Source organism: Diadema setosum, chromosome 17 (genome assembly GCF_964275005.1).
Source record: "Diadema setosum chromosome 17, eeDiaSeto1, whole genome shotgun sequence".
NCBI classification, from domain to species: domain Eukaryota; kingdom Metazoa; phylum Echinodermata; class Echinoidea; order Diadematoida; family Diadematidae; genus Diadema; species Diadema setosum.
The window spans coordinates 36,684,761-36,712,198 of NC_092701.1; the positions used below are offsets into that span (position 1 = coordinate 36,684,761).

Consider the following 27,438-nt stretch of genomic DNA (forward strand, 5'->3'; position numbering starts at 1 on the left):
TTATTTTGCCATAAGCACTCTCATTCCTATAGGAATAGAATTCTAAGACACCAAGGATCTTCGAGTCCTTCCCGCTCTGTTGCGCCGATGTGCTCCAATGAATTTTCAGAAAACTGTCCATGACGGTAGAGTACGCTATATCTAAGTCCCATTACGGCCATTGACAAGATTCTATTCAGCTGAATCCTTTATGGAGTTTGGCCAACACCAGACGATGTCGTTGTGCCACCCTCCATTACAAGATAATTGAGCAATTTATTGAACTAGAGCACCCGACCCCCTTCTACACTTCAACGTTAACAGCAATGAGGATCAGTTCACCCGCCTTTCTTGGGAACGCCGCTAAGAAATATTATATCAATGAAGTAAACTGGATGAATTGGGAAGGTTACCCAAATCCCTCGCCTTATTTGGTTAGAATACAGATCATCTAGAATAAGTTGGGAGAACGCAGTGGTTTCCTACACAAGATTAAGGTTTTAACAACAAGGATAATCTCCACTTGTGACCAGGACACCTTAGTGTCCTATCTAGGGGGAAAAGGGGGCAGATAATCTTCTTGAAGAGAAAGAAGACCGAAACCTCTTGGACGCGTAAACAACATCAATTCGCGCAACACAACACGTCAAAAACGTCAACAGTATACTGGACCGAGACTAATATTAGATGCTGACATATCTTACAACGTGTGGCAGTTTTATCTTTTTGGCTTTTCTCTCTCTTCCTTTGTTTTCCTTTGTTTTATCCCTTCTCTGTCGTTTCGCCACAAAAATAGCCTATATGTGGTCAGTTGTTGTCTACAAAAAGTGTGTAATTCAAAAGGTAAAATTTTAAGATCATTTACCCAAATCTCTTTGATGAATTTCTGCAGTGCGGTATTCTAAAGTTGTGCATATGCTATCACAATTTTACCAAAAAAAAAAAAGTCTGAGCTGCATGTGCGCGCAGTCCATAGTTCATATTGATATGCGAAAGAAATGAGGTGTAAGACGGACGTTACTCTAAAAGTTTTGCTCCTTTATTCAAGCTTTCGGTCTACGACCTTCAGCAGGATCTGGGGGTATAGATTCGGTGTGGTCTGTGTCACCTTGTGTCACAGCAATGTGATGGTATATTCAATACACACTTAGGATCTATAACACTAATCTATGATCTATCCTCGGCTTACTATTTGTGTAGTCTAAAGATTGTTCGTTTCGTTACAAATCTGGACTTGCAAGGAAACACAGTAGTATTTATAAACGAAACATAACTTGATATATCAGGTCTATGATATATTAAGTTTGTGCGTGTGTGTTGTTGAAATGTGTTTGTGCAGTTATAGAAAAAAGTCACTTACCCAGCAAGCCCCTTTCATTACCAATATAATGCTCTAATTCGTCATCAGTAAAAAACACATCCTGTGAGAAAGAGACGGAGAACAAATGTAAAGTATTAAGTATATATGTTAAATATTAAATATATGAAATATATTTAAAAAATATATATATACACATTTGTTAAGTATTCCATTTGAAATGTACATATGAAAAGTATTTCCAATTTATAATAAAACATCGGTGATGTACGCCAATCACACTGATGCCGCGACATCGAAACAAATGGCAGAAATATAATTCATATGGAGATGAAGATATTATGGAAGAGTTCGGAATGAAGATTTGACTTGGAAGGAAATAGTCATCTATATCTTATCTTATTTATTCATCTAGTCATTTATTCATCTATTCATTTTATCTATTTAGCTTTAGCAAAAAAAAAAATAAAAAAAAACTAACAGGGTAATCACGTTCAGAAGGTAGGGGCCTGCTTTTCAAGTCATCGGTTTTAGCAATATCAGATACTGGAAGTAAGCGGTAAATTCTCATTGTGCATAAGACAAGCATATAAAAGGCATCAAAATGCGATATGATAAGCAAGATCACATACGAAAATATGCGAAATATTGATATTGACATTTACAATCAAAATCAGATAATCGAAATAGGCAACATTGTATACATGTGCATGTACTCTAAACCCCTTAGTCATGAACAAAATGATTATCTGGCCAGACTTTGGAATTAATGAAAAAAAGTGAATAATCAATCGAGAACAACTTGCGCACACAGCGGCCTTAAACAAAACAATGATATTCAAACGATTCACCCCTCCCCTCAAAAACTCTCCGAAATGTCAGGCGTTGCGCCACTAACGTTTGGCTTATCACAGATAAGTACAAATATAGAATCATTGAGGCTTTATATAGGTAGGGTATAAAGATAGAATCATTGTAGAATCATTGAGGTGTCACAGAAAAGGAGCAGAGAAGCAGTCTAGGTGGGACGTGTGTATGCATTCCTCTTTCACAGAACAATATTATTGGACAAGCTAAATTGCTAAATGGACACTGCGTCCCTAACCAAACACCGAAGCAGGAAGAATTACATGGCGCTCGATGTGCTCCGTCAGTAGACCATTTAGATGACTTCTTCGTCAAGTTTTTAACATCGAGGTTTCTTTGAACAAACGGTCTTACCTACGCTGTGAAACAATGACGGGCGACTATTGGTCTCTTGTGGATAACAATGGTGTTTGCATTACAATTGATCTGAGCTAAATGGTCCGAGACTGTTAGGTAACGAAGTGAGAAATCCGAACTTTGAGTCTTGTTTGTTGTGAATAGCAGGAGAGATCGCCAGTTTATTCTAAGCCGAGAACCAATTTTCGCTATCGTCTCAGTTTTCCAGGCTTCATCCAACACTGTCTATAGGCAATTTGACTGTTTTAATTGCCCAACCAGATCGCAAAGTAATACAAATTCAGTTTTTTGTTAATCGAACCACACTTCACTGCAGGACTTCTACTTCAACAATTTCATTAATTATCACGACGTATGAGGAAATGATTGTTCCCTGGTCGGTTATACACCGCGTCTCATTTTGTATGATTTATATCTCTTACATGTCATCATGATCAAATTGTTATCTTCATCTACACCATTGGCCAAATTCGTTATTCGCTTAAAAGCGATACAACTATCTGAGGGAGTTTAAAACATTGATATTTTTATTGCAGAGAGTTAATACATCCGACTTATGTGTTTAATTACAAAGTACGTAACATTTTGACAGCTTTTATAAGATCTCACCAACTTCAGTGAAGGTAAGCACTTATCCCGCCACAGTTCAAATACAATGCTCTCTAAGATCGTGTAACTATCGTTACTTTGGATCACAGAAAATGAGTGATTTGAGAATACACATTGTGGTGTGAAATTTCAAGACGTCCTCTCATAAAAGTTGTCCCAAAATCTTACCAGTCGGTTTGTTTATACCACTAAATACAATCAACATATTTTCTGACATTCTAATGAATTATTCTCCTTCGCAAACGTTGACAGCTGAAATTTTAAGTCACTCTTGTGCCCTCTAACTTCATTACATTATTAATTGCAACGAAGTAAAAACCAGTCCCACCACACTCCACATGTGTACTGATTAAGTCCGATAGGAAAATATCAAGTAATTTTATCATATGTCATAGACGACAAATTATTCAAATTTTGACTTGACCTTTGACCTACGACGACAACACTGCAGGATAGAAGAGAATGAGGCAGTCTTTGTTGTGTGAAGGCTTCATAAAAAGTGAACACTTTCAGATAGTCTTCAGGAATTCCAGTTTTTGCTTTTGTTTTTGTTTTACTATTCATACAAAACGGAAGCTTCGAAATGATACCAGGTACTTCGTAATCCGGAGCGTAAAATACAAAATGACTGGCTGGTGGTTTGCATGATGGGAAATCAGTTAGTCATCGCTCTTTGGTCATCGTGCCTCTGACTCGTTTTCTGACGTCATCCGTTTTCATTCTCTCTGTCGTTGCATCTAACCTACGACCATTTGCATCAAAATATTCCCAAACAGAGCCCTGTGTGACAAGTATTTAAACAAGATTGAGTCACCAGCTAAATACAGGCAGAGATACTTGTGAATATTTGAGCACAGTATTGTCCCTAAATTCGCAAGTAAATAGGATACCGGGCACTGCATTTGTCAGTTTATCCACCCTTGTTACAGACACACACTCTCTCACGGTAACCGAGTGACATAATCGCATATTGGACACCAGATTCTTGTTAGCGTACGGAATGTACCTGTTGTTGCTTTTGTTTACAAAAAAAAAAATAAACGAAATACACAAATGGGGCTTTATTGAAAAACAAATTGCCCCAGAAAATACTGAGATCAAATCAGGCGATAACATAAAGAGCTCAAACACTTTTATCATTACGTGTAAAATATAAATATTATGTTTTAATAAAATGTTCCAAAGGGATAGCTCATAATAGTATGTCCCTGAGGTATTCATGAAAGTGGGTACATGTATTTTATATCTTATGGAGGTAGGACTTTAAGCTAACATTTTGTTAGTGCTCACTTTTCTGTTGTTGGTTATATGGAGAGTTTGGTTATACGGATGCTCTTTGGCATGATATTCAAATCCCGTTTGTATTCAATGATAATGCAAAAAGAAAAAAAAGACAGAGATATTGACGTCCTTCCCAAGAGCCTTTTTCTCTCACTCTCTTTGTGTCTTTCTGCTTGAAATTTATCAGGTGTAGTTCATTATTAAAGAACTGCATGTTATAGTCCTATTTCAAAATCTTGTTTTCTCCCTTTGTATCTCCATCTATCCGTGATGGAACGTGGTCATACAAAACAACGCATTTACTTGTATTTTATCAAACAAATAATGGACGTCATCGTTACGTCGTAGATGATGGTGTCAATGATCACTATAGTTACTGACTTTCTGTAGTCTAACCCATTATGTTATGATGACCTACAGACGGTGATTTGGCTCAGTCGGTAGCGCGTCTGCCTCACGATCCTATCGCTAAGGACAAGGACCCCGGTTCGATACCCCGGTGCCACTGAGCAATGTTGTGTGTAATCATACCGTCCCCTCTAGTAAGAGGCAAAACACTCTGTTCCTCGGATAGGACATACTTTAAAATGGAGGTCCCGTGTGTGAGAGAGTCACAACTCATGCAAAGAGTAGGGTGTTTAACCCAGTGAAGTGGTGCCGACTTACATCCAACTGGACGCCATGGACGACCACCTATTGAAGCTGAATATGGGCTATCCAGCCATCTTCTTAGATGGAAAATGAAACAAACAAACAAACAAAGACTATTCTAAGGCAGAAAGTTTCGTCCCACGAAGACCCTCACTGTATGGTGGTAATATAAGAGACATTCCTCTTTTGTTTTGAGGTATTCATTTTACGCTGCGATACTTCTAGACAGCTGCGTATTTCAGTCATCACCATGATATGAAAGAGAATAAAGCGACAGTGCAGACGGTGCATTGCCGTACCACCAATTCCATTTTGCACACTGGCTAATATTGTGGCGCCGCAAACACGCCTCAATAAAGTGAGGGTACTTCAATTGAGGAATTAAACTTATCTCGTATTCACCCTCTTTTAGTATTCGTCGGGACTTTTCCTTGGGCGTTGCTGTTGCATTGTTACTTTGTTGTCTGAAGGTCGTTCGTTCCTGAAGCTCTTTGCTTTTGCAAACCCAGCCACTATATCCGTGACTATTCTCCCAACATATCTCATCGGCATTGAGTGTTGTTAACCTATGCCTGATCTTCTCCTGTGTTAGCCGTGAAAGGGGATCTAGTTTGCCAAAAAAAAAAAACAAACAAACAAACAAACAAACAAACAAACAAAAACAAAACAAAAACAAAATTCAAAAAGAAAAAAATCCTCCATAATTCACCTCGAAAAAAAGACGTAGTTCTGTTTCGATTCTCCGGGATAAAATTCCGACATGTACACATCTTGAATTTTCCCTCCCGACTTTTAGATTGTAGTCATTTCTATTTGTCGTATGCGAGTGATCAAGTCGTTTTTGGTTTGCTGGAAACAAAGCTGCAGCAACCTTAACGCTTGAACTTAAGTCCTTTAAAATCATTTACAAACACACACGATAATTATGACAACTTAAACTTCCTTTTCTCTCGCAACCTTTGATGTACAGCATATTTTGCACGTGGATCGGGTTCTACAAAGGTCTTAAGGACATTGCAAAGAAAATACAAATGATTGTGTTGAAGAAAGATACAGTGGAAGTCGCCTGTAAAGTGTCGATCGCTTTACCGCGAAGAGCAATGGCCTGCTACGTGACCGTACATCGCTCAGGGCATGACTCCGAGCGATACGCACGAGCACACAACCATGCATGTGCGCAATGTACACGTGCGTTCTTCCCTAGGACGTACCTCATTGTTGATGGACCAGCAGACAATAGGAGTAGGGGGGTTACCAGCCCCCTTTTTTTTACAAGGTCGATCGGATAACGTTAGTCTTTGGAAAGATCAATGGACGGTGGGCTTCTTATGACATGTAGAGCAATCTTGGGCCTTGTAATAGAGACAAGACATGATCAACTATTGACGAAAAAGTTAAATTGCCAGGTGCGCGATCGTAACAACCTTCAGCCAAATAAGGACAAGGAGACCCAGTAATAAAGCAGCGGACCACATCAATTATATCTGTAAGTTGATACATGTTAGTCTCAAACAGTCATCGACGTAGATTGCTCTCTATGTCTTGAGGAAACATTCGTGCCTTTGTTTAAACACGCCTACTCACATAGATAGATTTTAACAAAGATGTCAAATGAAGGAAAATGAGTGAAGACATCATTGGAGAAAAGGGGAAAATGTAAGACGATAAGGGGAATTGGAAGGCGGAAGCAAAAAGGGTGGAAGCATTGCTATGATCAGACAGCTGGAATGAAGCATACATTTTTTGACAAAATTTTATTCTATCAAAATAGCGCTGGATGGATGACTGAACAGCGTTTATGAACGATAACGAGCATTTAGGCTACATGGAAAACAATTCACGACTGTGATCAGAAGGACACTAGGTGGTCAATTTGCACGATTTGAGTGAGCTTTCAGGGCTCAGAATGAGAACAGAAGATGACTAAAAATGCTGGCAGGACAAAACATTGAGTTACAATTATAGTGTGGATTTTCCGGTTGATCGCAACTCTTTCACAACATGGCATGGAGGTCGGGCATGCGTCGTGAAGTTTTGCGAGACCGTCAAAAGATCCACACGGACAACATTACAGTTCAATTCGCTTTTACTTCCATAGGGAATAACACAAACACGCACACAAGCGAGCGCGCGCACATACACACACAACACACACACGCAAGCAGGCATCGCATTGTCAACGCAGAGAAACAAGAACGAAACCACATGCATGCGAGTGTAATCCTCTGCGATGTTTTGGTTGATAAGTATGACTCAAGGGTTGTGATCACTCATTGCAATGGAAGCCGAAAATCGATCTACCATGCTTGTCGTTTTCACGTTGACTACAGATAATTAAAAAAAGAACATCGTTATCATGTCATCATTAATGATTCATTCAAACTCGTCTGTATTCTTTTCCTCCCTTCATTTCAACGCTGTCAAGTCAGATCTTTTCGACCCGTGACTATGTGCAGACGACTCGGCATCAAGTTGACAAATCCGACTTTCTTTAATTCGTTTGCTATTCCACTTCCTAGATTTAATCAGGGACGTCTCCTTCAATTACCTGGCTTGCCTGTTGCTTATCAGACACCACTCGAGCCTTTCTAGATCATGGACCCACGTTTTATGATCGTTGCTATTTTGTAATCAAGGTGTCCGTCTGTTTGTGCCAATTTCACAGAGCCGTTGACCACAGGCTTTATTTTTCGAGGTTCTTGATCAATTTCTTGCCAATCTCATATCTTTGTTGTGCAGGTGCAAATGCCATGTTCTCTCTTCAAAGATTGTGCTGTAGAATAATCGCTGCTCTTTACAGATTCAAAATCATAACTGCTTTTGATAGTAATTAAAAATGATATGATATTAGAGACAATCTCAAAAGTTAATCCAGGTACGCAATACATTTCGAATTGCTTGTAGAAGAAATTCAGCACATGGTGTACTTCAAGGGGAAAAAGATACGTATAGCTGCAAACTGTGCAGATGTAATACGACAGGTATAAATTCAGTACTTGATAAAGCACATGGCATGTGCATGGTATGGACGTAGAAGAGCATGACTTGCCCGACATAACAAGAATAAAAAACAATGAGAGACAAAATGTGTCCTGCTTTGTATTTCTTTCTCTTGTTCTTTGCTATATATAACTGCTCACGAGACGTAAGATCAGTCTTTTACTCTGTATTCTAAGAAAATTTAATCTTCCGTTTACGTTCATTGGTGAACCTTATCCATTAAGCACTTTGTTTATCTCCACGTGGCGTCACTTGGCCATGAATCTTAAACCTGCTGATGCGTTCTTAGGGTAACGTTCCATGAAGAGACGTCCTTGCCCTTACATCCCTAATATTTGCACACGTGACTGACTTCGAGCACCATCCCACACTGAGTCATTCACTCCTTGGAGTCATCCTCATCGTACAAGAGACTTACATCGAACAGAATGGCCGAGACAATACTGACAACGAATACAACAACATTACCTCTAAACAAGATTGGGCGACTAATGGAGATTTTGAAGTGAAAAAAAAAAGTTGAAGAAGGTATAGAAGAATAACAGAAAAGTAGGAACCTTATAATTGTGGTTTTTCAGTCACGATTTAAGGACAAAAAGTTGTTACACGATTTTGTGGATTAATTGAAGCACGATTAACATGATTAATGTTGAATATCAGCCTACACGACATGCTATAGATTCATCTGTTCTATGACACATTGGAATCTGAACACGCAAAAAGTCTCAAAGCACCACTTCGTATGGTTTCCTGGAAGTACGCAAGCTCGAAGGCGCGCGAAACATGTCAATGGGGGCAGAAGGAAGTGCTGTCGTTTGGTAGGTTGGCCTCGACCAGGTAGGTGAGTGATTCCATGCCTCGACTGAGACATTCCTAGTCCTGGTGTCCAGCTCTGCGGACACCAAGGTTTTCGAGCTGCCGTCCGGATGACTACACCGGTGGCTGTCGGGATGAGGCTGGGAACCCTGGCGGAATGATGAGCTTGTATTCACTCATGGAAGTATACATGGAAATGCTACATGACGCTGATATCATAAAATCAACGATGTGATAACATAGAATTCACTGAAGACCCCACGGGTTGTATCCAGGAGGTGCCTTGGGAGAAGCGGTACATTTTGCGGGATATGTCGAGATCCCCCAAACTTCATGTTCCTTTCATTAATGTGTAGAGCTTACTGCCCAGAGGCAAAAAGTCTCGCACATGTTTCTTTGTTTAATCGGTGCTCTCGGCCTACGTTTGCCGATGTACTTTAATTTGAGGGGATGGGGATTCGAGAGCGAAGCGTGTAAGTGACGGTTACTGTGCAAACGTAAAATTGTGAAGAAACTTCTTTTGTGTGCTTGCGTCAACACACAATTGGTCACACACCCTTCTACAGTATCCATGTGAACGCGGTTAAGCTGACAGCTCCCTAAACCGTCGTATGCTAGTATCTAGGTGAGCCTGCAGCCATACGAAATCGATTAACTATGCCACAAAAACAGCACACATACGCACAAGCATACACAACCACGAGCTTAGCTGTGCACATTGATTATGAGAAACGAAGAGTTTTAGAAATTTTACAACCAGTTCAATCAGAACTGTAGATTTGAGGTATGTAACGTTTAATGACTAACAACTAATGAAAGAACGCAGGATGGGAATATTGAAGTCATAATTTCCTGAAAAAACAACAACAATGATTCAAGAAAGTCAGTTGCTGCTACCAACATTTACAGGATGAAATATCGCCCTTCCCTCCCTCCAAATGTGGTAATCTTTATCAAATGAAAAAAAAAAGAAGAAGAAGAAAAGAATATGAAAGCCGTACCTGACATTCAGGTTTCTACTCGAATGTAACAATACACACAGGCTGAGTCATCATTGATTAAAACATCTATTATCTCTTCCAGTCCCCCCCCCCCCCTACACACTTACACACTCATACGTACACGCATGATAGTAGTGTATACATTGAGAATGTATCACACCTGAGCCACGCACACACACACACACGCACACATACACTGGCACGAAATATGTTCGCACCTGTCCCTATACCAGCAAAGATAAAAGGAGTTACAAGGACGACAGTGTAGAGAACAAAATGGGTCATTCTCCTTCTTGCCATCTTACAAGCGAATCGATCGATCGACTTACATACCACATTAGCGGCCAGTGGGAGTAAACAAGTGTGCTTTCACTTTCTCGATCAGACTCTCGCTGTCTCGATTACTCTCAACTTCAGTGCACATCAGGGCAAGTCACAATAACCGCATTAACTATTTCGTTATTACTGAACGTAATATTGATGAATCTGAATGAATGCATTTGTTCGTTGAATGATCCCCGTTTTACTAGTTCATTGTCATAGTCATTTCTTTTCTGTCAACCCCGCAAAGTATGTTTTGCTCTTCTTACCGTTCAATAAATGTGTACATATATATTTTGTAATGTACTTTACGATTCACTTTGTCTTTTTACAAACGTACTTTTTACAAATTGTTCAAACTACATGATTTATGAGAAATGTACGTTTTGTATCCATATGTTTTAGACTATTTTTGGATTGAAATAAACTATACAGGGCCCAACTGAATGGAAGTAAAATGAACTGAATCAGGAATAGGACATTTACATTTTTTCTTGGATACTTATCAATAATATCTAGCTCAGTTACAACTGACAAAATGTTGCGATTATCAAAACTCCTGATCGGTCATCAGTTCAAGGTAAAGAACACATATGAGTGTACACTTAATTTCATTTTTCAGTAGTATAACGAAAAAGAAGAAAATTATGCTGTATGTAAACAGTACGAGCATCAAATGTTGATACTGATCAGTAATGAAGATGATCAGGTCACTGTGATGGGTGCATGCCTGGTACGAAGCCCATCTTTTTATTCTAGCCATACGTCTCTATTCTGCAGAATCTATTCTCTCCTATAGTCCGCGCATCTATTGTTAGTAACACCTGCTGGACCCCCTTAGTAAACAGACAGCCACTTACCCCAGCATGAGACGACGCAACAAAACAAATGCCGATCGAGAGGACACCGACAAACATTTTCCAAAACAACATCGTTCACAAAAGGACAAGGAAGGGGGAATGGAGTTGTCCTCAGCCCTCTCCGTGATCCGATGATTATAGTACAGACACAAAATCGATCGTCAGATGATTGCGTGCACCCATGAGATAGAAGATCCACCGGGAGGAGAGTTCCTAAGAGCGCAGGTTATTTCTTCAGCCAGCGAGCAAGTGCTGGCATCCTCTGGAACCAGTGGCGATCCCTGACCCGGACTCGGAGGAAAACAAAACAAGCTAGCAGACGATACTTGCCTGGCCTCCTGACTGGACGAGCGATCAGTGATGGACTGATGATCATCCTTCGTCCTTTGTGTGATTTGATGGACAGAAACTGAACACACGACCGGTCCCGTTGTTTCCTTCCCACTGGTCACTGAGGTCTTCTCAGTGTTGACGCGAGCCTGCTGGACCGGAAAGTTTGGCACAGGACCACGGGAGTGGTTGCTCAAACAGACCCTCTTGAGAGTATAGTTTCTCGAAGAAAAGGGGACTCTCCTGAGCTGGCTCGCTGCCTTCAGACCTCGGCTCGTCTTATCCACAGGTCAAACCCCTAACGTCCTGTCCTTTCTTACTTACCCTAGTCAACCAATGATGTACTAGGTGAGCTTAGTACCTCCTTCAACTACAACTAAAACTATTTAATTTTCCCAATCTCACAATTTAAGACCTTAGTTGCTGCAAAGAGTTTCCAATTTTATCTGCAAGTACCATTATCGCTTTAACGCTTTCAGGACCACTCCTTGGTATTAGGGCCTATATAAGTTAACAGATACACTTCTGAGTATGGCAGGGAGATTGAAGACTAGAGTGCTAGTGATAACTGATAACATAACTGAGATATACTCAGTTACCCAATGTATATTGTCACTAAGGACAGACAGTTCCATGTACAATTCCGGAGTGCCTTCCAAACTTGTTAGTCCTATCAGGTCTGTATAGGGGACTATCGATTCAGAGGACCCAGTTCCCGCCACGTAAATGCAATTATAGCCACAAACTAATTAAGTGTGTCAGCTAACCTGCAGTATAACCCATCAAACAACAGTTTTAAACGTAGTGTATGCCATACATTCATACAAATAGTAGGCCTATACACCTAAGTACCCGTTTTGTCATGTTGACCAGGATCTACACTCTTTGTTAAAAATACTAAAGCTTTGTCCACTTCTTTGTTTGCTAAAAATGATAACGTCACTCAAATACTATGCTCTCAATAACCCCAAATTTGTTCTGTGTGTACTACAGTATTGGCTGTTCACCCAAATTGAAAACACCAGAGGATCTATATTGGTGTGCTTGTTGATGGTCTTTAAGCAATCGACGTAGCAACTCAGGTCTGAGATAGTAGACTATAGTCTTCTCCGAATCACTTGATCACCTAATTTCCATAACAAAAGTACCTCTCCGCTGTCGATTCATTCCCCTGTATCACAACACTCGAATTCGAAAACTCGAAAAAGAACGTCATTCTACTAAAATGTTGTGACTCTCCCGTCTGCATCATTTGGAACGTTGTGAAGACAAGCTCACGCAAGCCCCAACACGTTTCGTGTGGAATAAGAAAGTTTTGATGTTGCACAGACCTGATACAATGTACGTGGAATGCCGCTCTACACGTACTCATTGACTTTAGTAGCCATGTAAAATAGACAAGTAGAAAAGCCAAATAAAAAATGAGAAAGCTATAAAGGATTTTTAGGTAGAATCGTCATAGCCTTACAAATCTCTCAAGGGGGGGGGGGGGGGGGTCTGTGGTGTAGTGTAAAATACTATTGACTTTGAAACGGATGTCCCGAGGTTGAGTCCTGCAGAATAAATGCGTGTTGACATATAAATGATGTGATGTCCCATTTCACGCTAGCGTAAAAAGTTACCTGCTTGGGCCTTAATGGCAGCTAGGCCCTCTGGTAGAACAGCATCAACACTAAATAGGCTACTCAGGGCAAATAAGAGTCCATGGAAGACCATTTCGAGTAAACTTAAAAAAACTTCATATCTTTTTAATTTGTTCAATAATGTTATATTTAACTGTGATGGGAAGGCAACATTGTATATACAAATTAGAACATATATTATTATGACAATTAATATTTACATTAATTGTGGAGAGGCCATTTTGTGTGATGGACTTGGGTCATTCTTTGAATCATATGGACTTAGGTCGTTCTTTGATTCATATACATGATATTCTGCTAAAGAGATGAGAGAAGGATGATAGAGGGCGCTATAATATGAATGTAAGAATGACCCAAGCCCTTCATTCTTACATTAATATAAGATTTAACTCATTCATTTCAGGCACTTCCGGGGGTAATTAGGATTTATCATTTATGCACAAGATGAGGCCATGCATAAGCTACAATTTCCCATGTCAAACTGAATTTGGCCAAAAATTGGACTTGGGTCGTTTTTATATTCAGGTCTATAAATATATATATTGTAACAAAATGATTTTTATTTTGTGGAGTGTGTAGTGCATTTCATCTGGAATTTGTGCTAATCCATAACAGAGCGAAATTTGTTTATAAAAATACAGTAACACAATGTAGTCGTGGTTACTTTGTGGTGATTTATACATGTAACAAGCTATGCATTCTAAAAGAGTGTTTGAATTGTTCCTTTAAGTCGGTCTTCTGTATTGATGATTATTTGTCAATTAGTGGTTTTTGTGGAGATTCAGAAAGTGATAAAAAATATGGATGATAAGTGCAGCGATAATTCCTACAGTTAGTTCAAAGTTGTGTTACAGAGGTTTGACACATACATTTAGCATTGCGTGTGTATACAGGTTAGCCATATGACACATTTTAGACAATTAACGTTGATTGATTAGTAAACACGATCAGTTATGGGACTAAATATGGTGTTGATATTTGATTTAAATGATTTCAATCAAACTGTGAAGAGTTTAAAGGGATAGCTTAACTCTGTGTAAAATAAAGAAAGAATAAAGGACATTTTTAGGAGAAATTGATAACCATGCTTATAATAATTCAGCACAGGTACTATCAGATACCTCCTTCTTATAACACTTTCGTGCTTGAAATAAACACACACGCTACAATGCCCATATTTCCAGTGCTAAGCAGTTGAGAAGGTGTACTGATCTCCGGGATAATATTGTCTTTCTGTCTTGTGCACGGTACGAGTTCTGAACGTGAGTATGTACACACTACACCTAAGGGCTTTTTACACTTGTGTTTCTTAACCCCGGACTTTCTCTGACCCAGGACTATCGTTAGTCCCGTACCAATTTTTTCAGCTTTTTACACTCGCCAATTAGTCCCGTACTATCTCTTGTCCGGGGCTAAGGAGAAAACTGACCTTTTTACACTCGTCTTTCTTAGCCCCGGACTTTCCAAACCACATGAATATTCATAATTACGCTGTGTACTGTACACGTACACGCACGCACCGGCAGCACTTGATTACCTCGTTTCTGATTGGTCAGTGAGGGTCGCACTTCGTCTCCGTCGCTTAGCCCAGGATTATTTTTTCGTTCTGTTTACACTCACTTGCTTGGCACCGCAATTGCGGTGCTAGCACCGCAATTGCGGTGCTAACCCCTGCTATTTTGCAGGGCCAGATAGTACCGTACTATCGGTGGGGCTAGCCCACTTTGGCAAAAACGAGTGTAAACAGAAAGTGGGCTAAGGATAGTCCCGTACTATCGGTGGGGCTAAGGCCCCCCCTTAGCCCCACCGATAGTCCGGGGCTAAGCAAAAATTTACAAGTGTAAAAAGCCCTCTATACAGTCAGTCCGCAGCACCCGATAATTCGCTCGTATTTATTCAACTCGTATGCAAGCCCGCTCTAGGCTTGCATACGTAATGAGCTGCGTAAGGGGATTTTGTCCTTGGGATTTCGGCAACAAAAAATGCACCTTATGTTCACAAATTTGGTATCAAATTCAAGGAAAATATGTAAACTATCGTCACATGTTACTCAAATTATTGTAAATGAAAAAAATCATAGCGTAATTTGAGCTTGAAAAATGATGAAAAAAGTAATTCGTGCAGTACACGTTCAAGACGTCAAAAAAATATCAAATTCACCTTGCGTCTCAATGAAAATGCTTTATTTGGTAGTCCATCTCCTAATCTTTGTATCCATGTAAATATCTTGACAATTTATTGCTTAATCCGGTCAGGAACCAGTAAAGTATACATCGATGTCAGTGCTGATCAGCTTGAAACCGTGTAATCTCAAGAGTAAGCTCTCTCATTGGACAGCGCTTGCATTCAGCGCTTGCATTACGTCATTACGCTGCTACATAACGGTTTCATGCCACTTGCGGTTTCTTGGCACGCGTGTAGTTCAAGTGCTGAATGCAAGCACTGTCCAATGAGAGAGCTCTTTCGCGCCACTGTACACTTTGTGCGGAGCATACTTCCGGCTTAGGAGTGAATTTTACAGACATTTCAAAACGGAAAAACTAGTATAAATCATGCTTGCGTCTCCTTGACTCCAACATATGATGAGCATCTAAGTTTCCTCTCTACGAAAAAGCCAAAATTAGAAACAACAGTTTCTTAATCCGGTCAGGAACCAAAACAGAACTTTAGACGACAAAATCTTCCGTGAAAAGCAGGTAAAATTTACGCAAATTCAACTGATTATATAGTCATGATAAGATCCGATGTTATACGCAAATTTAGTATCAAAATAAAGATCAAAGTCTGGAGAACAATTTACCGTGACTTGTAGCCATGACAAATGTATGTACAAGTTGCGACACTATGAAAACCATAGCCCTATCAAAGTCTCGTAAAATCTCGCACGACGAGACACCTTTCGAACGAAAAGATCGTCAACGAGAGTGCTGAATAAATCTTGCCGGATCGGCTCATTAGCATACGTGCTGTGGACTGACTGTATAAATAAACAAGTTGGTGTTCCGGTACATTGCCTCTGAAGTTGTGGTGCATTCGTGTTCAATATAAGATAAGTATTGGTTTGAAGGAATGCTGGTGAGACTAGGATGGCATCCGGTGGTTCTGCTGCAGAAGACAACTCGTCCAGCAGCCTTTGCGAGCATTCTCGAGCGGGCTTTGCTGCACCGTGGGATAACTGAATATCTGGACGGACGTCGGAGAACGAAGTTCAGTACTTTGGAAGGGACAAGTACGTCCGACGTACTTCCAGAACGGACGTCGGAGAACGAAGTTCAGTACTTTGGAAAGGACAAGTACGTCCGACGTACTTCCAGAACTGACGTCGGAGAACGAAGTACAGTACTTTGGAAATGAAAAGTACAAACGACGTATTTCCAGGGCGAACGTCGGAGAACAACGTACTTCTGGACTAAGGTGCAGAACGACGAAGTACAAAGGCGGACGTCGGGAAACGATGTACTTTCTAAATGATGTCAAAGAACGACGCACTCTAGAAACGACGTCGGGAGTGAGAGTGAAAATTCACTTGTCAGTGTGTTGGGTGAATTAGATATGAGAGAGAGAATGTGCCGTTGAATCAGATGGTGTGAATTGCAAGGTGTAGACTGGTGACGTACAAGTGGTGGGAAACTTAAGGTTTTATCCTCTTCACAGAGTGATCGTATATCGTATATCAAACGGACGGTCGGCTCGGTCTGCATAAGTGCCAAGGCCCCTTTGTTCGCTACATATATATATATATATATATATATATATATATATATATATATATATATACATATAATACCCGGGTTCGATTCCCGGCGATTCCCGGCGGAGAACAATTTTTCAGTAAGAAGAATAATAGTTCCAAGCTACGCACCCTCTTCTCCTTCTTTTCTTCTGGGTTAGAAGGGCATCCTGAGATGAGGTTATTCGCTTAGGAAGAGACAACGCAAGATAACAAGAAATATTCTTCGTTTTTGTTGTTTACGATGAGTGTTGGTTAGTTTGCAGTTAGGTGTTGACTATTGGCGATTTGAGTCATACTTTTTTTTATATAGCATGCACTTATACGGCCGCTTCAGAGATTTCGGAATGGAAGTAATGATCCAGCCAGCTACTTAACACCTCTCTTCTCTAGCCCTATTCAAAATGTAACCTCGGTCGGGACACAAGAAGAGAGAGAGAAAAAAAAGGAAGAAAGTGTCGTAAACCTCTTCGCGCACGGTGATTCATGAGTCTGTGAGTGTGTTTTACCTGGTGAACTTTCGTCAGGTTTTGCAACAATCTTGCTTGCACGAATGCTATAATTTATTATTATACCCTAGCAAAGGCAGTTGTATTTGAAGAGAATTTTAAGGTGCCTACATGTGGACTAACAGAATACAGAAATATTGATAAAATACATCCTTTAGGTGAAAAATGTTTCCCCTTGCCCAATGGAGGATCAGAGGAAGGTAAAGATAGTATTCTATTATCATGATTATTATGCCAAGAAAGCAATATGCAGAATTCTTTTCATAATTTCCTTTTATCGTGTCACTGTTGCATTGATAATTTCGATGGGGATTGTGCTCATTTTTTTTTCTAGTGAAGATGTCTGTCAATATGACACCACCATCTACGAAATGTATTACATTGATAACTATGCACATAAAAGTACTTGTATGTTGGATAATCAGTATGGTTTGTATTTGTATGTTTTCGAAAGTGATTTATTCATTAATAAAAAGTACCACGCAGAAACAATAAATATAAAAAATGAAATGAAATGAAATGTGGTTCCACCTGCTGATCAGTTATGGGGACATATGATGATGGGTAATGGCGACGGTACCTTTTAGCCCGTATCTGGAGAATGCTGCATGTTATCCCCGCCACAAGACAGCCACAAGACATCCAGGCAACTCAAACGTCTGCTTAGCAGGGATTAAAGCTGAGGAAGACCACGGTCGAAAGCTTCACAACTCTGCCAGTTTCATGCGACATCTTCTGTTATCTACATTGTCTCAACTATAATTTCACTTAAGATGACAGAGGTGTGCGGTAGGAATATCAGCATCATCACACTATATATATATATATATATATATATATATATATATATATATATATATATATATATAATATATGAAGAGTTTGCTTGCAAAAACCGATAAGTCCATATTTGCCAAATGGAGATATTTGCGATTAAAGGTTAAGAAAAATAAAGAGAATAATAAGTAATAAGAAATGTTTTGCTTCTTTTGACCATAACTTCAAAAATATACCTTTATGTTGTGACCAATATATCATTTAAAAGGTATTATTTTGTACTTTATGACAGAGATCGTACTTCAAAATCTTCAAAAATGGACTTATCGGTTTTTGCAAACAAACCCTTCATATATATATATATATATATATGTATATATATATATATATATATATATATATATATATATATAAATTATATATATGCATATACCTATCATGTGCTAACTGATATGCGTCCACCTCTGATATTCGTCTAGATATAGATTGGAATTCATAGATGTGGCTTATATTTCCAAATATATGATAATAGGAGATGTTAATGTTAATGTATACATTTTCATACATTTGTGTTTGGGCAACATCATTATAAAATGTTTTTGTTCATCTTCAACTGAGGTGTAATTTAAATTTGTGCAGTCTGCTCGGCAGTCCTTGATGACGTCATGGTAACCGACGGCTCGTATTAGATACGGACGGCTGCACAGTACATGAAGTGCTAGGCATTACCAGCCGCGAATCAAAAGGGTATCACTTGTATAGATAGTGGAGCGGCATAGCCGAACAATTGTGCATTTTGTGATAAAAGCACCAAATTTCGTACACAGGTTGACAATCACGTTCAGATTAAATTTAGATATTGGGCCATCGTAAATAGCGCCCTCAACGTCCATGGCAGCCATTTTTCAAAATGGCTGCCATAAATGCTATGTTTTCGTAAAATTTGCTAATTTTAGAAGAGAAAAGTAAACAAGATTTTGGTTACAAATGGGAAATTACATTCGAAATAAATCTAGATAGCGAGCCATCGGAAATAGCGCCCTCAACGCCCATGGCAGCCATTTTTCAAAATGGCCGCCATAAATGTCATTTTTTCAAAACATTTGCTAACTTCAGAAGGGAAAGCCAGTAAGATTTTGCAAACAAGTGGGAAATTACATTCAAAATTAATTTAGATATTTTGCCATTGTTAACTGCGCCCTCAACGTCCATGACAGCCATTTTTTAAAATGGCTGTCTAATGTGCCACTTCTTCGATGATTTTGCAAATTTCAGAAGGGAAAAGTTAATAAGATTTTGCCCATAAATGTTAATTACATTCAAAATAAATCTAGATATTGGGCCATCGGAAATTGCGCCCTCAACGGCCATGGTAGCCATTTTTTCAAAATGGCCGCCATAAATGCCATTTTTTGTTAAAAAATGCAAATTTCAGAAGGGAAAGCCATTTTTTTTTCTCTTTTGTGCAAACAAGCGGGAAATTGCATCCAAAATAAATCCAGATATTTGGCAATTGAAAATTGCGCCCCCAATGGCTATGGCAGCCTTTTTTTTTTTTTAATGGTCACCATAAGTGCCACTTTTTCATTAAAAAAAATGCTAATTTCAAAAGGAAAAGTCTGGTTATAAATGGGAAATGACATTTAAAATAAATCTCGATATTGGGCCATCAGAAATTGCGCCCTCAACGGTCATGACAGCCATTTTTCAAAATGGCCGCCAGAAATTCTATATTTTCGAAAAGATTTACTAAAATCAGGAGGGAAAGCCAACGAGATTTTGCAATCAGGTGGGAAATTACATTCAAAAGTAAACTTATTGGGCCATTGCAAATTGCCCCCTCAATGGCCATTCCAGCCATTTTTCAAAATGGCCACCATGAATGTCTTTTTTTCGTAAAGTGTTGCAGACGTCAATCAGAATTTCCACAAAGGTGGAAAATTACATTCAAACTGAATTTGATAATAGGCCATCCAAAAGTGCACCCTCAACAGCTATAGCAGCCACTAAGTTTCAAACAGCTGCCATGGATGCCCCCCCCCCCCACCATTTTTTTTTCCAAAAATTTGCTGATGTCAGAAGGAAAAGTCAATAAGACTTTGCAAACAAGTTGAAAATTCTGCTCAAAAATAAATTTAAGTATAAGGTCTTCTTAGAAGGCGCCCTCAAGGGCCATGCTGACCGCCATGGATGTCTGCTTCTTTTTTATTTTCTTTTTTTTTTTTGGAAAGATTTGCTAATTTCAGAGAGAAAATCAATGAAATTTGTACATATGTTGAAAATCATATTCAAAAGAAAATAATATATGAGGCCATTACAAATGGCACCATCAACGACCATGGCAGCCATTTTCCAAATGGCCACTTTAAATGCTATTCATTTTTTGAAAATATGATAATGCCAGAAGACAATACAATTTCTTGTGGAAATTGACAAAAGACATTCAAATAAATTCAAGTTTGAATTTAAATTTGAATTTGAAATGAAGATATTGAGCCACCATTTAAACATCGTCCCCAACGGCTATGGCAGCTCTTTGTCAAAATGGCTTCCACACACTCCTTTTTTTATTTGCCTATTCCAGAAGGAGAAAGCAATAGAATACTGCTAAAGAGCAATTATATCTAATGCAATCTGGTGTTCAAAGAAATTTAAATTAAAAAAAGGTTTCATTGATGGGTTAGTTCTAAATTCATGTTTTCAGTTTAGTTCTAATTGCAGTATTTCGCGTGTGACGGCTAACAGTATGGATATCAAATGTATATGTTTTTATGGAAGCATAGCATAAAGTGAATTAACTTTTGTCGTAAAATGAAAGGCAATTAAGAATGTCTTAAGAATGTTTAGGAAGTTACATTTTAGAATAGATACACGTCATATAGTCCCATATATTCAATGATATGGTGTTACTGTCAAAGTTGATACATGGCGCCATTATCCCTGGATATTCATATTACTCTTTTTCGGAAATTTTTCATGTTTGCCACCTAAAATATGCATTCATCATTGGTGAGATATAATCGCTAAGCATTTGCCTTGTTTATTTTAGTTGTTCCACGAATGATTTCTTTAACACCATATTTCAGATTACACAATGTCTCTGTGAGTATTCTACTGTCTTCTCCTTCTAAAGTTAAGCAAATTTTCAAAAAAAGAAAGAAAAAGAAGAGTGTATTGTAGCCATTTTGACAAATAGCTGAAATAGCCATTAAGAACACAGCTTATGAGGGCTCAATGTTTAAACTTCTTTGTATGTAATTGTCAACTTTCGAAAAAAAAAATGTTTATTGTCTTCTTCCGGCATTAGGACATCTTCATAAAAGAAAAATGGCATCTATGACAGCCATTTTGGAAAATGGCTGCAATTACCGTTATTAGCATTTTTTTCTTCTTGAAAATTTGCGAAGGAACAATTTCTAGAGTTAGTGCAACCTGGATGTATTGTTTGATTTTAAACATGATTTTCAATTTATGTACACATTTGTTAACTTTTCTTTCTGAAATTACCATTTTTTAAAACAAAATGATTATGACAATTGCAGCCATTCTGGAATATGGCGGCAATGGCCGTTGAGGGCAGCATTATAATAATCTAATACAAATATTTATTACAATAATCTAATACAAATATTTTTTTCAAACATGATTTTCAAATTGTGTGCAAAATCTTATTGACTTTTCCTTTTGTGAAATCAGGAAATAAAAAATAATGGAATCCATGGTGGCCATTTTGAAAAATGGCTGCAATGGCCATTGAGGGCGCTATTTACAATAATGTAATACATAGGCGCAAGATATATTTCAAACGAAATTTTTGAATTGAGTGCAAGATCATATTGACTTTTCTTGTGGAATTAATAAATTCAGAGAAAAAATTGCATTTATGGCGACCATTTTGAAAAAAATGGCTGCCATGACCATTGGGGGCACAATTTGCGATGGCCCAATATCTAAATTTATTTTTAATGTTATATTCCACTCGTTTGCAAAATCTTATTGATTTTCCCTTCTGAAATTTGTAAAATCTTACGGAAACTGGCATTTATGGCGGCCATTTTGAAAAAAATGGTTGCCATGGCCGTTGAGGGCATAATTTGCGGTGGCCCAATATCTAAATTTATTTTGAATGTTATTTCCCACTCGTTTGCAAAATCTTATTGATTTTCCCTTCTGAAATTTTTAAAATTTTACGAAAACTGGCATTTATGGCGGCCATTTAAAAAATCCCTGTCATCGCCGTTGAGGGCGCAATTTGCGATGGCCCAATATCTGAATTTATTTTGAATGCTATTTCCGACACATTTGCAAAATCTTATTGATTTTCCCTTCTGAAATTTGTAAATTTTTACGAAAAAAGGCATTTATGGTGGCCATTTTGAAAAAAAATGGCTGTTATGGCAGTTGAGGGCGCTATTTATGATGGCCCAATATCTGACCTTATTTTGAATGTTATTTCCCACTCGTTTGCAAAATCTTACTGGTTTTCCCTTCTGATTTTTTTAATTTTTTTGCGAAAAATGGCATTTATGGCGGCCATTTTGAAAAAAATGGCTGCTATGGCCGTTGAGGGCACTATTTACGATGGCCCAATATCTGAACTTATTTTGAATGTTATTTCTCACTCGTTTGCAAAATCTTACTGGTTTTCCCTTCTGAAATTTTTATTTTTTTTTTTTGCGAAAAATGGCATTTATGGCGGCTATTTTGAAAATGGCTGCCATTTCCGTTAAGGGCGCAATTTGCTGTGGCCCAATATTTAAATCTATTTCAAATGTTATTTCCCACTCGTTTGCCAAACCTTATTGATTTTTCCCCCTGAAATTTGTAATTTTTTACGAAAAATGGCATTTATGGCGGCCATTTTGAAAAATGGCTGCCATGGCCGCTGAGGGCGCTATTTACGATGGCCCAATATCTGAATTTATTTCAAATGTCATTGTCAACATGTGTGCGAAATTTGGTGCTTTTATCATAAAATGCACAATTCCTCTAATTTTTCAAGCTATGCCGCTCCACTAAGAGAGGAATGGAGGGGTGTGACTTTCAGTAAACAAATTCACACATTCACTGTTTTGAAGGGGGAAGAAAAAGGATGTACATCTGTCGTTTAGGAACAAACATGTGATGACGGGAGGGCATTTTGGAATTTATCCATTGATTCTTTCCAACGCCATATTTGGTCTTGTTGCTGTTGGTGCTGGTGATGGCGTTGATGTTGGTGTTATTGTTGTTGTTGTTGTTGTTGTTGTAAAGTGGGCCTGCTGACTAACTGTCCAATTTAAGACTGTTGTGCTACTAGTATTGAAAAGCTTGTTTATGCACTGCTTTCATTGATGACTCATAAAACCCGGTCGTGGAAGCGTACATTATCACATACATTAATAACTCCCTTTTTCATGCTGTGATTACTAATATTTGATTTTCCCACATAATATTGCAGTAAAAGATAATTATGCAACAGTGTTTATGAATCATTATTATCTTAAGAAGGTATTCATTAGCAAATAATGATAAAACTATATAGCACCCAGCACACTCTAATAAAGGTTCTACATTGCACCTTTACTAGTACACGTGTCACGATGGGAGCATCTTTACGGGTGCAACTTTGAGCCTTTCAAGACTAGTCAGGTGCAAAGTTGCACCTTTAAATGTGGTCACTTGTCTGAAAGGTGCAAAGTTGCACCCGTAAAGATGCTCTCAGTGCGACAATGCCGGCTAAGGTACAAAGATGAACGTATTTTTCGTAGAGTGATTATCACGGGAAACTTAATCTTGACGGATTCATCGCAAATGATATTGCCATCTCTTCAAATTAGTTTGTCAGCATTCCGAAAATTTTATTTTTCTTTAGTTACTACTTGTCCACCGTCTACGTTTACCATGGTACAGTACTATCTATCACATGATTCTCCTGTTTAGGAAATACAAAAGAAAAAAAAAATCTTCTTTACCCATGCAGACATTGATTATCCTCTTCTTCTTATGTTTTTTTTCCCCTTCCAAATTTTAATCCAAATTTCCTCTTGTTGATGCATGTGGTGATAAAACTGCATGTACAGTGAAATTACAACTCAAACTGGCCACTTCCACTCATCACAGATGCAGTATGAAGTACTATGATGTGTAAGAGCTCTTGGGAATGTTCGTCGCCAGCTCCCAACGTTGAGCTCAATATCATTTTTCTCTATACCCCCCCCCCCCCTTATTATGTTCTGATGTATACGTGAAGGTGGTGCATGGTATAAATGCGGATGTGAGAAGGCCGTGTTTATGCTTCCCCTTTTCGGCCCAGAATCAGCGTTTTGATACGCGTTTAGTTCAAAACGCGGTTGCGTCCTTGCTCATTTGGGTGTGTTTATGCTCAATTTGCGAAGGCAGAATCAGCGTTTTGAAACGCTGATTCAAAACGCTCGAGGGATCAGCACCTGCAAATTGTGTTGCGCAACTGCACAGTAATCGAAAGGTCGGCTGGCCTGGCGCGCTCATTTTCAAGTGAACCGGAAAGGCGATGGAGACGATGGTCATTTAAACGCGTATGTGATGTGAGTTGCGTTTATGCTTCCCCGTCAAACGTGATTAGTCAGAAACGGCAATCATAAACGCACTTTTTTTGTGTGCGTTTTGAAACGACGTTTTTAAATGGCCTTTATATCAAAATGAGCAAGGACGCAAACGCGTTTTGAACTAAACGCGTATCAAAACGCTGATTCTGACCCGAAAAGGGGAAGCATAAACACGGCCTCTTCTGATATAAACGCCGTTTCAAAACGTCGTTTCAAAACGCACAGAATATACGATCGGCGTTTCTGACTAATCACGTTTGACGGGGAAGCAAACGCAACTCACATCACAAACGCGTTTAAATTACGTCATCTCCATCGCCTTTTCGGTTCACTTGAAATTCGCGCGCCAGGCCAGCCGACCTTGTACTGTTCTGCAAGTGGTGATCCCTCGAGCTCCCTTTTGGTACACTAATGTACATGGTGACAGACATATTAATGCATGAAGAGCTCACTATTATATCATACATTCTGATTTTGTCAACAATTTGTAGATTAAATAAATACTCGTATTTCCTATCATTATCTACAGTTCATGTACGTGTGTATTAGTAAAGCAATCGAAATCTTATTAGACATGCTACGGAACATTAACAATACACACACTCGGGCCAGAACTTAAAAAAAAAAAAAAAAAAAAAAAAAAAAAAAGAAGCGCGCCCCCCAATTTGACCTGCCTCTGCTGAGGTCAGCGAAGCAATCGCAAACGCTCTTTCCAAGAATCGAAGAAAGTGAGCATAAACAGTGCTCCCGTGAATGGCGTTTTTAATCAGCGTTTTGAATCAGCGTTTCAAAACGCTGATTCTGCCTTCGCAAATTGAGCATAAACCGAAGTCACACGTAGGGTTAAATGCACTTCTGTGATGCTTGCAGTCAATCTACCTCTCTTCATTAGCATGATTTCATTTGTTAGGAATGTGAAGACGACTCTGTCACTGTCCTTTGACACGGTGTAGCTCTAAAGGAAGCGTGAGACTTGAAATTCATTCGCCCATTACTCTGAATCGCCCCATTATTACATCATTTCCTGCCATCATTTATCTGTCAAAAAATAGTTACCAAAAGAGATAGATATCATTTACGTAATTCACGCAATATTATCACACTTCCAAAACCTAGAACAAATTTCATGAAATTTGGATGCATTTATTCCAGTGTTAAGATATTCAATAACCTCCCCAAAGATGTAAGAATAATAAGTAATTTGAAAGCTTCTGAAAGAATGTTAGAGTATGTGTTATAGTGTGGATTTCATAACTATGTTTGAGCTAATTTGTCTGAATTTACGTGAACCAATTTGTGTCACCCTCTTTTGTAGCATTTGTGTTTAGTGGTTACGTCTATATTCCCTTTCTTCTTTTTTTTTTCTTGGCATCTATTTTCTGTTATGTTGTGATGTATTTCATTTTGTAATGCTTGATTTTGGGGGGTTTTATTGTTAATTTGCTTTGATTGCTTTGTTAACTGTTGTGTTGTTTTTGTTGTTGCTGTAACACTGTATTCACTGCCTCTCTGAAAAAACAGCCTCACCTGGCTGATCGAGGGCATTTCATCCCGTGATTAAATAAAATAAAACAAACAAAAACAAACAAACAACCCCCCATGTTTGCTCTGAAACCACCGTAAAAAAAAAGAAAAAAACACTAACTCTTTATTATTTTAGCGAACAGACGAAATTTTCCGACCTACAAACGCACACAAGCATGTGTAAGCGTACAGGCGTCACAGTCATACAAACAAACAAAAAATCACGCACACACACACACACACTCACGCACCCACACACACAGGCGCGCACACAACCACACACGTAAGCAAAATATACATATATCATTACCATTACAATAGTCAGATGTAGATATGCACACCTGGTACATGGTAAAGTTTCGACTCAAACAAAAGAGGAAAAATCCAACTTTTTTTTTACTCATGAAATCTAATACATTTATTGTTGCTCTGATTTTAGACACTGTACAAATAACTTATTTCTGTTAGGCTCGCTCAATAATCATTTGACATTGTAGAGAGCTTAGTACATTGCTGGCTCATGATTCATGAGAATAACAGAGGCTGAAAATGGGATGCGGAATAGGGATCATCCTGTACTCTTCCATCTACTAGTACTCCAATTTGGAACAAGGGTGGGACAAAGGACAAAGTTGAGCGTGTTGGGTAGAATTCTTCCTGACGAACGTCAGTAAACATGCAGGCATAGCTGGGGATAAATAGATAAAGAGATTTTGCTACTTGACACGGCCCAAAGTAGAAGTCTTTTCTATAGGGTAATTTTGCTCCACACAAAGCGCTGTACGAGAGCTACACAACCTCAACACAAAAAATGCTTGTCCAGCTACACAATTATGCGGTGACTATAGAGTCTTTTCGGAAGGGGAGGGGAGGGGAGGGGGACTGAATGAAATATAAAGGAATGCAGCATTTCGTTGCATCTTTGTACTTTGTGCTAGTAGTTTGATGTCCCCCCTAACGTGTACCTTCTTGCTTTGTTCACTTTATTACTGGTATGTTTAATGAGCTTAGTATGTTGTCTTGGCTGGCAAAAATCTAACATTCATGAAAACCACAGAGAGACATCAGTATGCAAGCTTTCGAGCAAGAGAAGGAGGCCATGTTGAATACTAACACTTCGGCTAGAGGGTAGACGCCCTCTCCCGTCTGACGGGAGAGAGCTCTGCTGAAAATAGAGTGCCCCCTACTTGATAGACCATGTCACAGGTCCATGCTAGGCGAGTAATAGATCGATTCTCAAGGGGAAAGATACTTGTCTGACTGCTTGGATATTTATGAAAGATTAACATGTCGTTTACC

The 27,438-nt window shown here is 38.8% G+C and overlaps 1 protein-coding gene across 1 annotated transcript in view; it reads right to left on the reverse strand.

The window, feature by feature from the left end:
* The window catches only part of LOC140240663 (A disintegrin and metalloproteinase with thrombospondin motifs 18-like), a 36,012-nt gene extending 22,906 nt beyond the window's left edge, over positions 1-13,106 (reverse strand). The window contains exon 1 of the mRNA XM_072320417.1: positions 13,013-13,106. Within this exon, the coding sequence (XP_072176518.1) occupies positions 13,013-13,106 (94 nt within the window). The remainder of the gene's footprint in view (positions 1-13,012) is intronic.
* Positions 13,107-27,438: the final 14,332 nt, after the last annotated feature.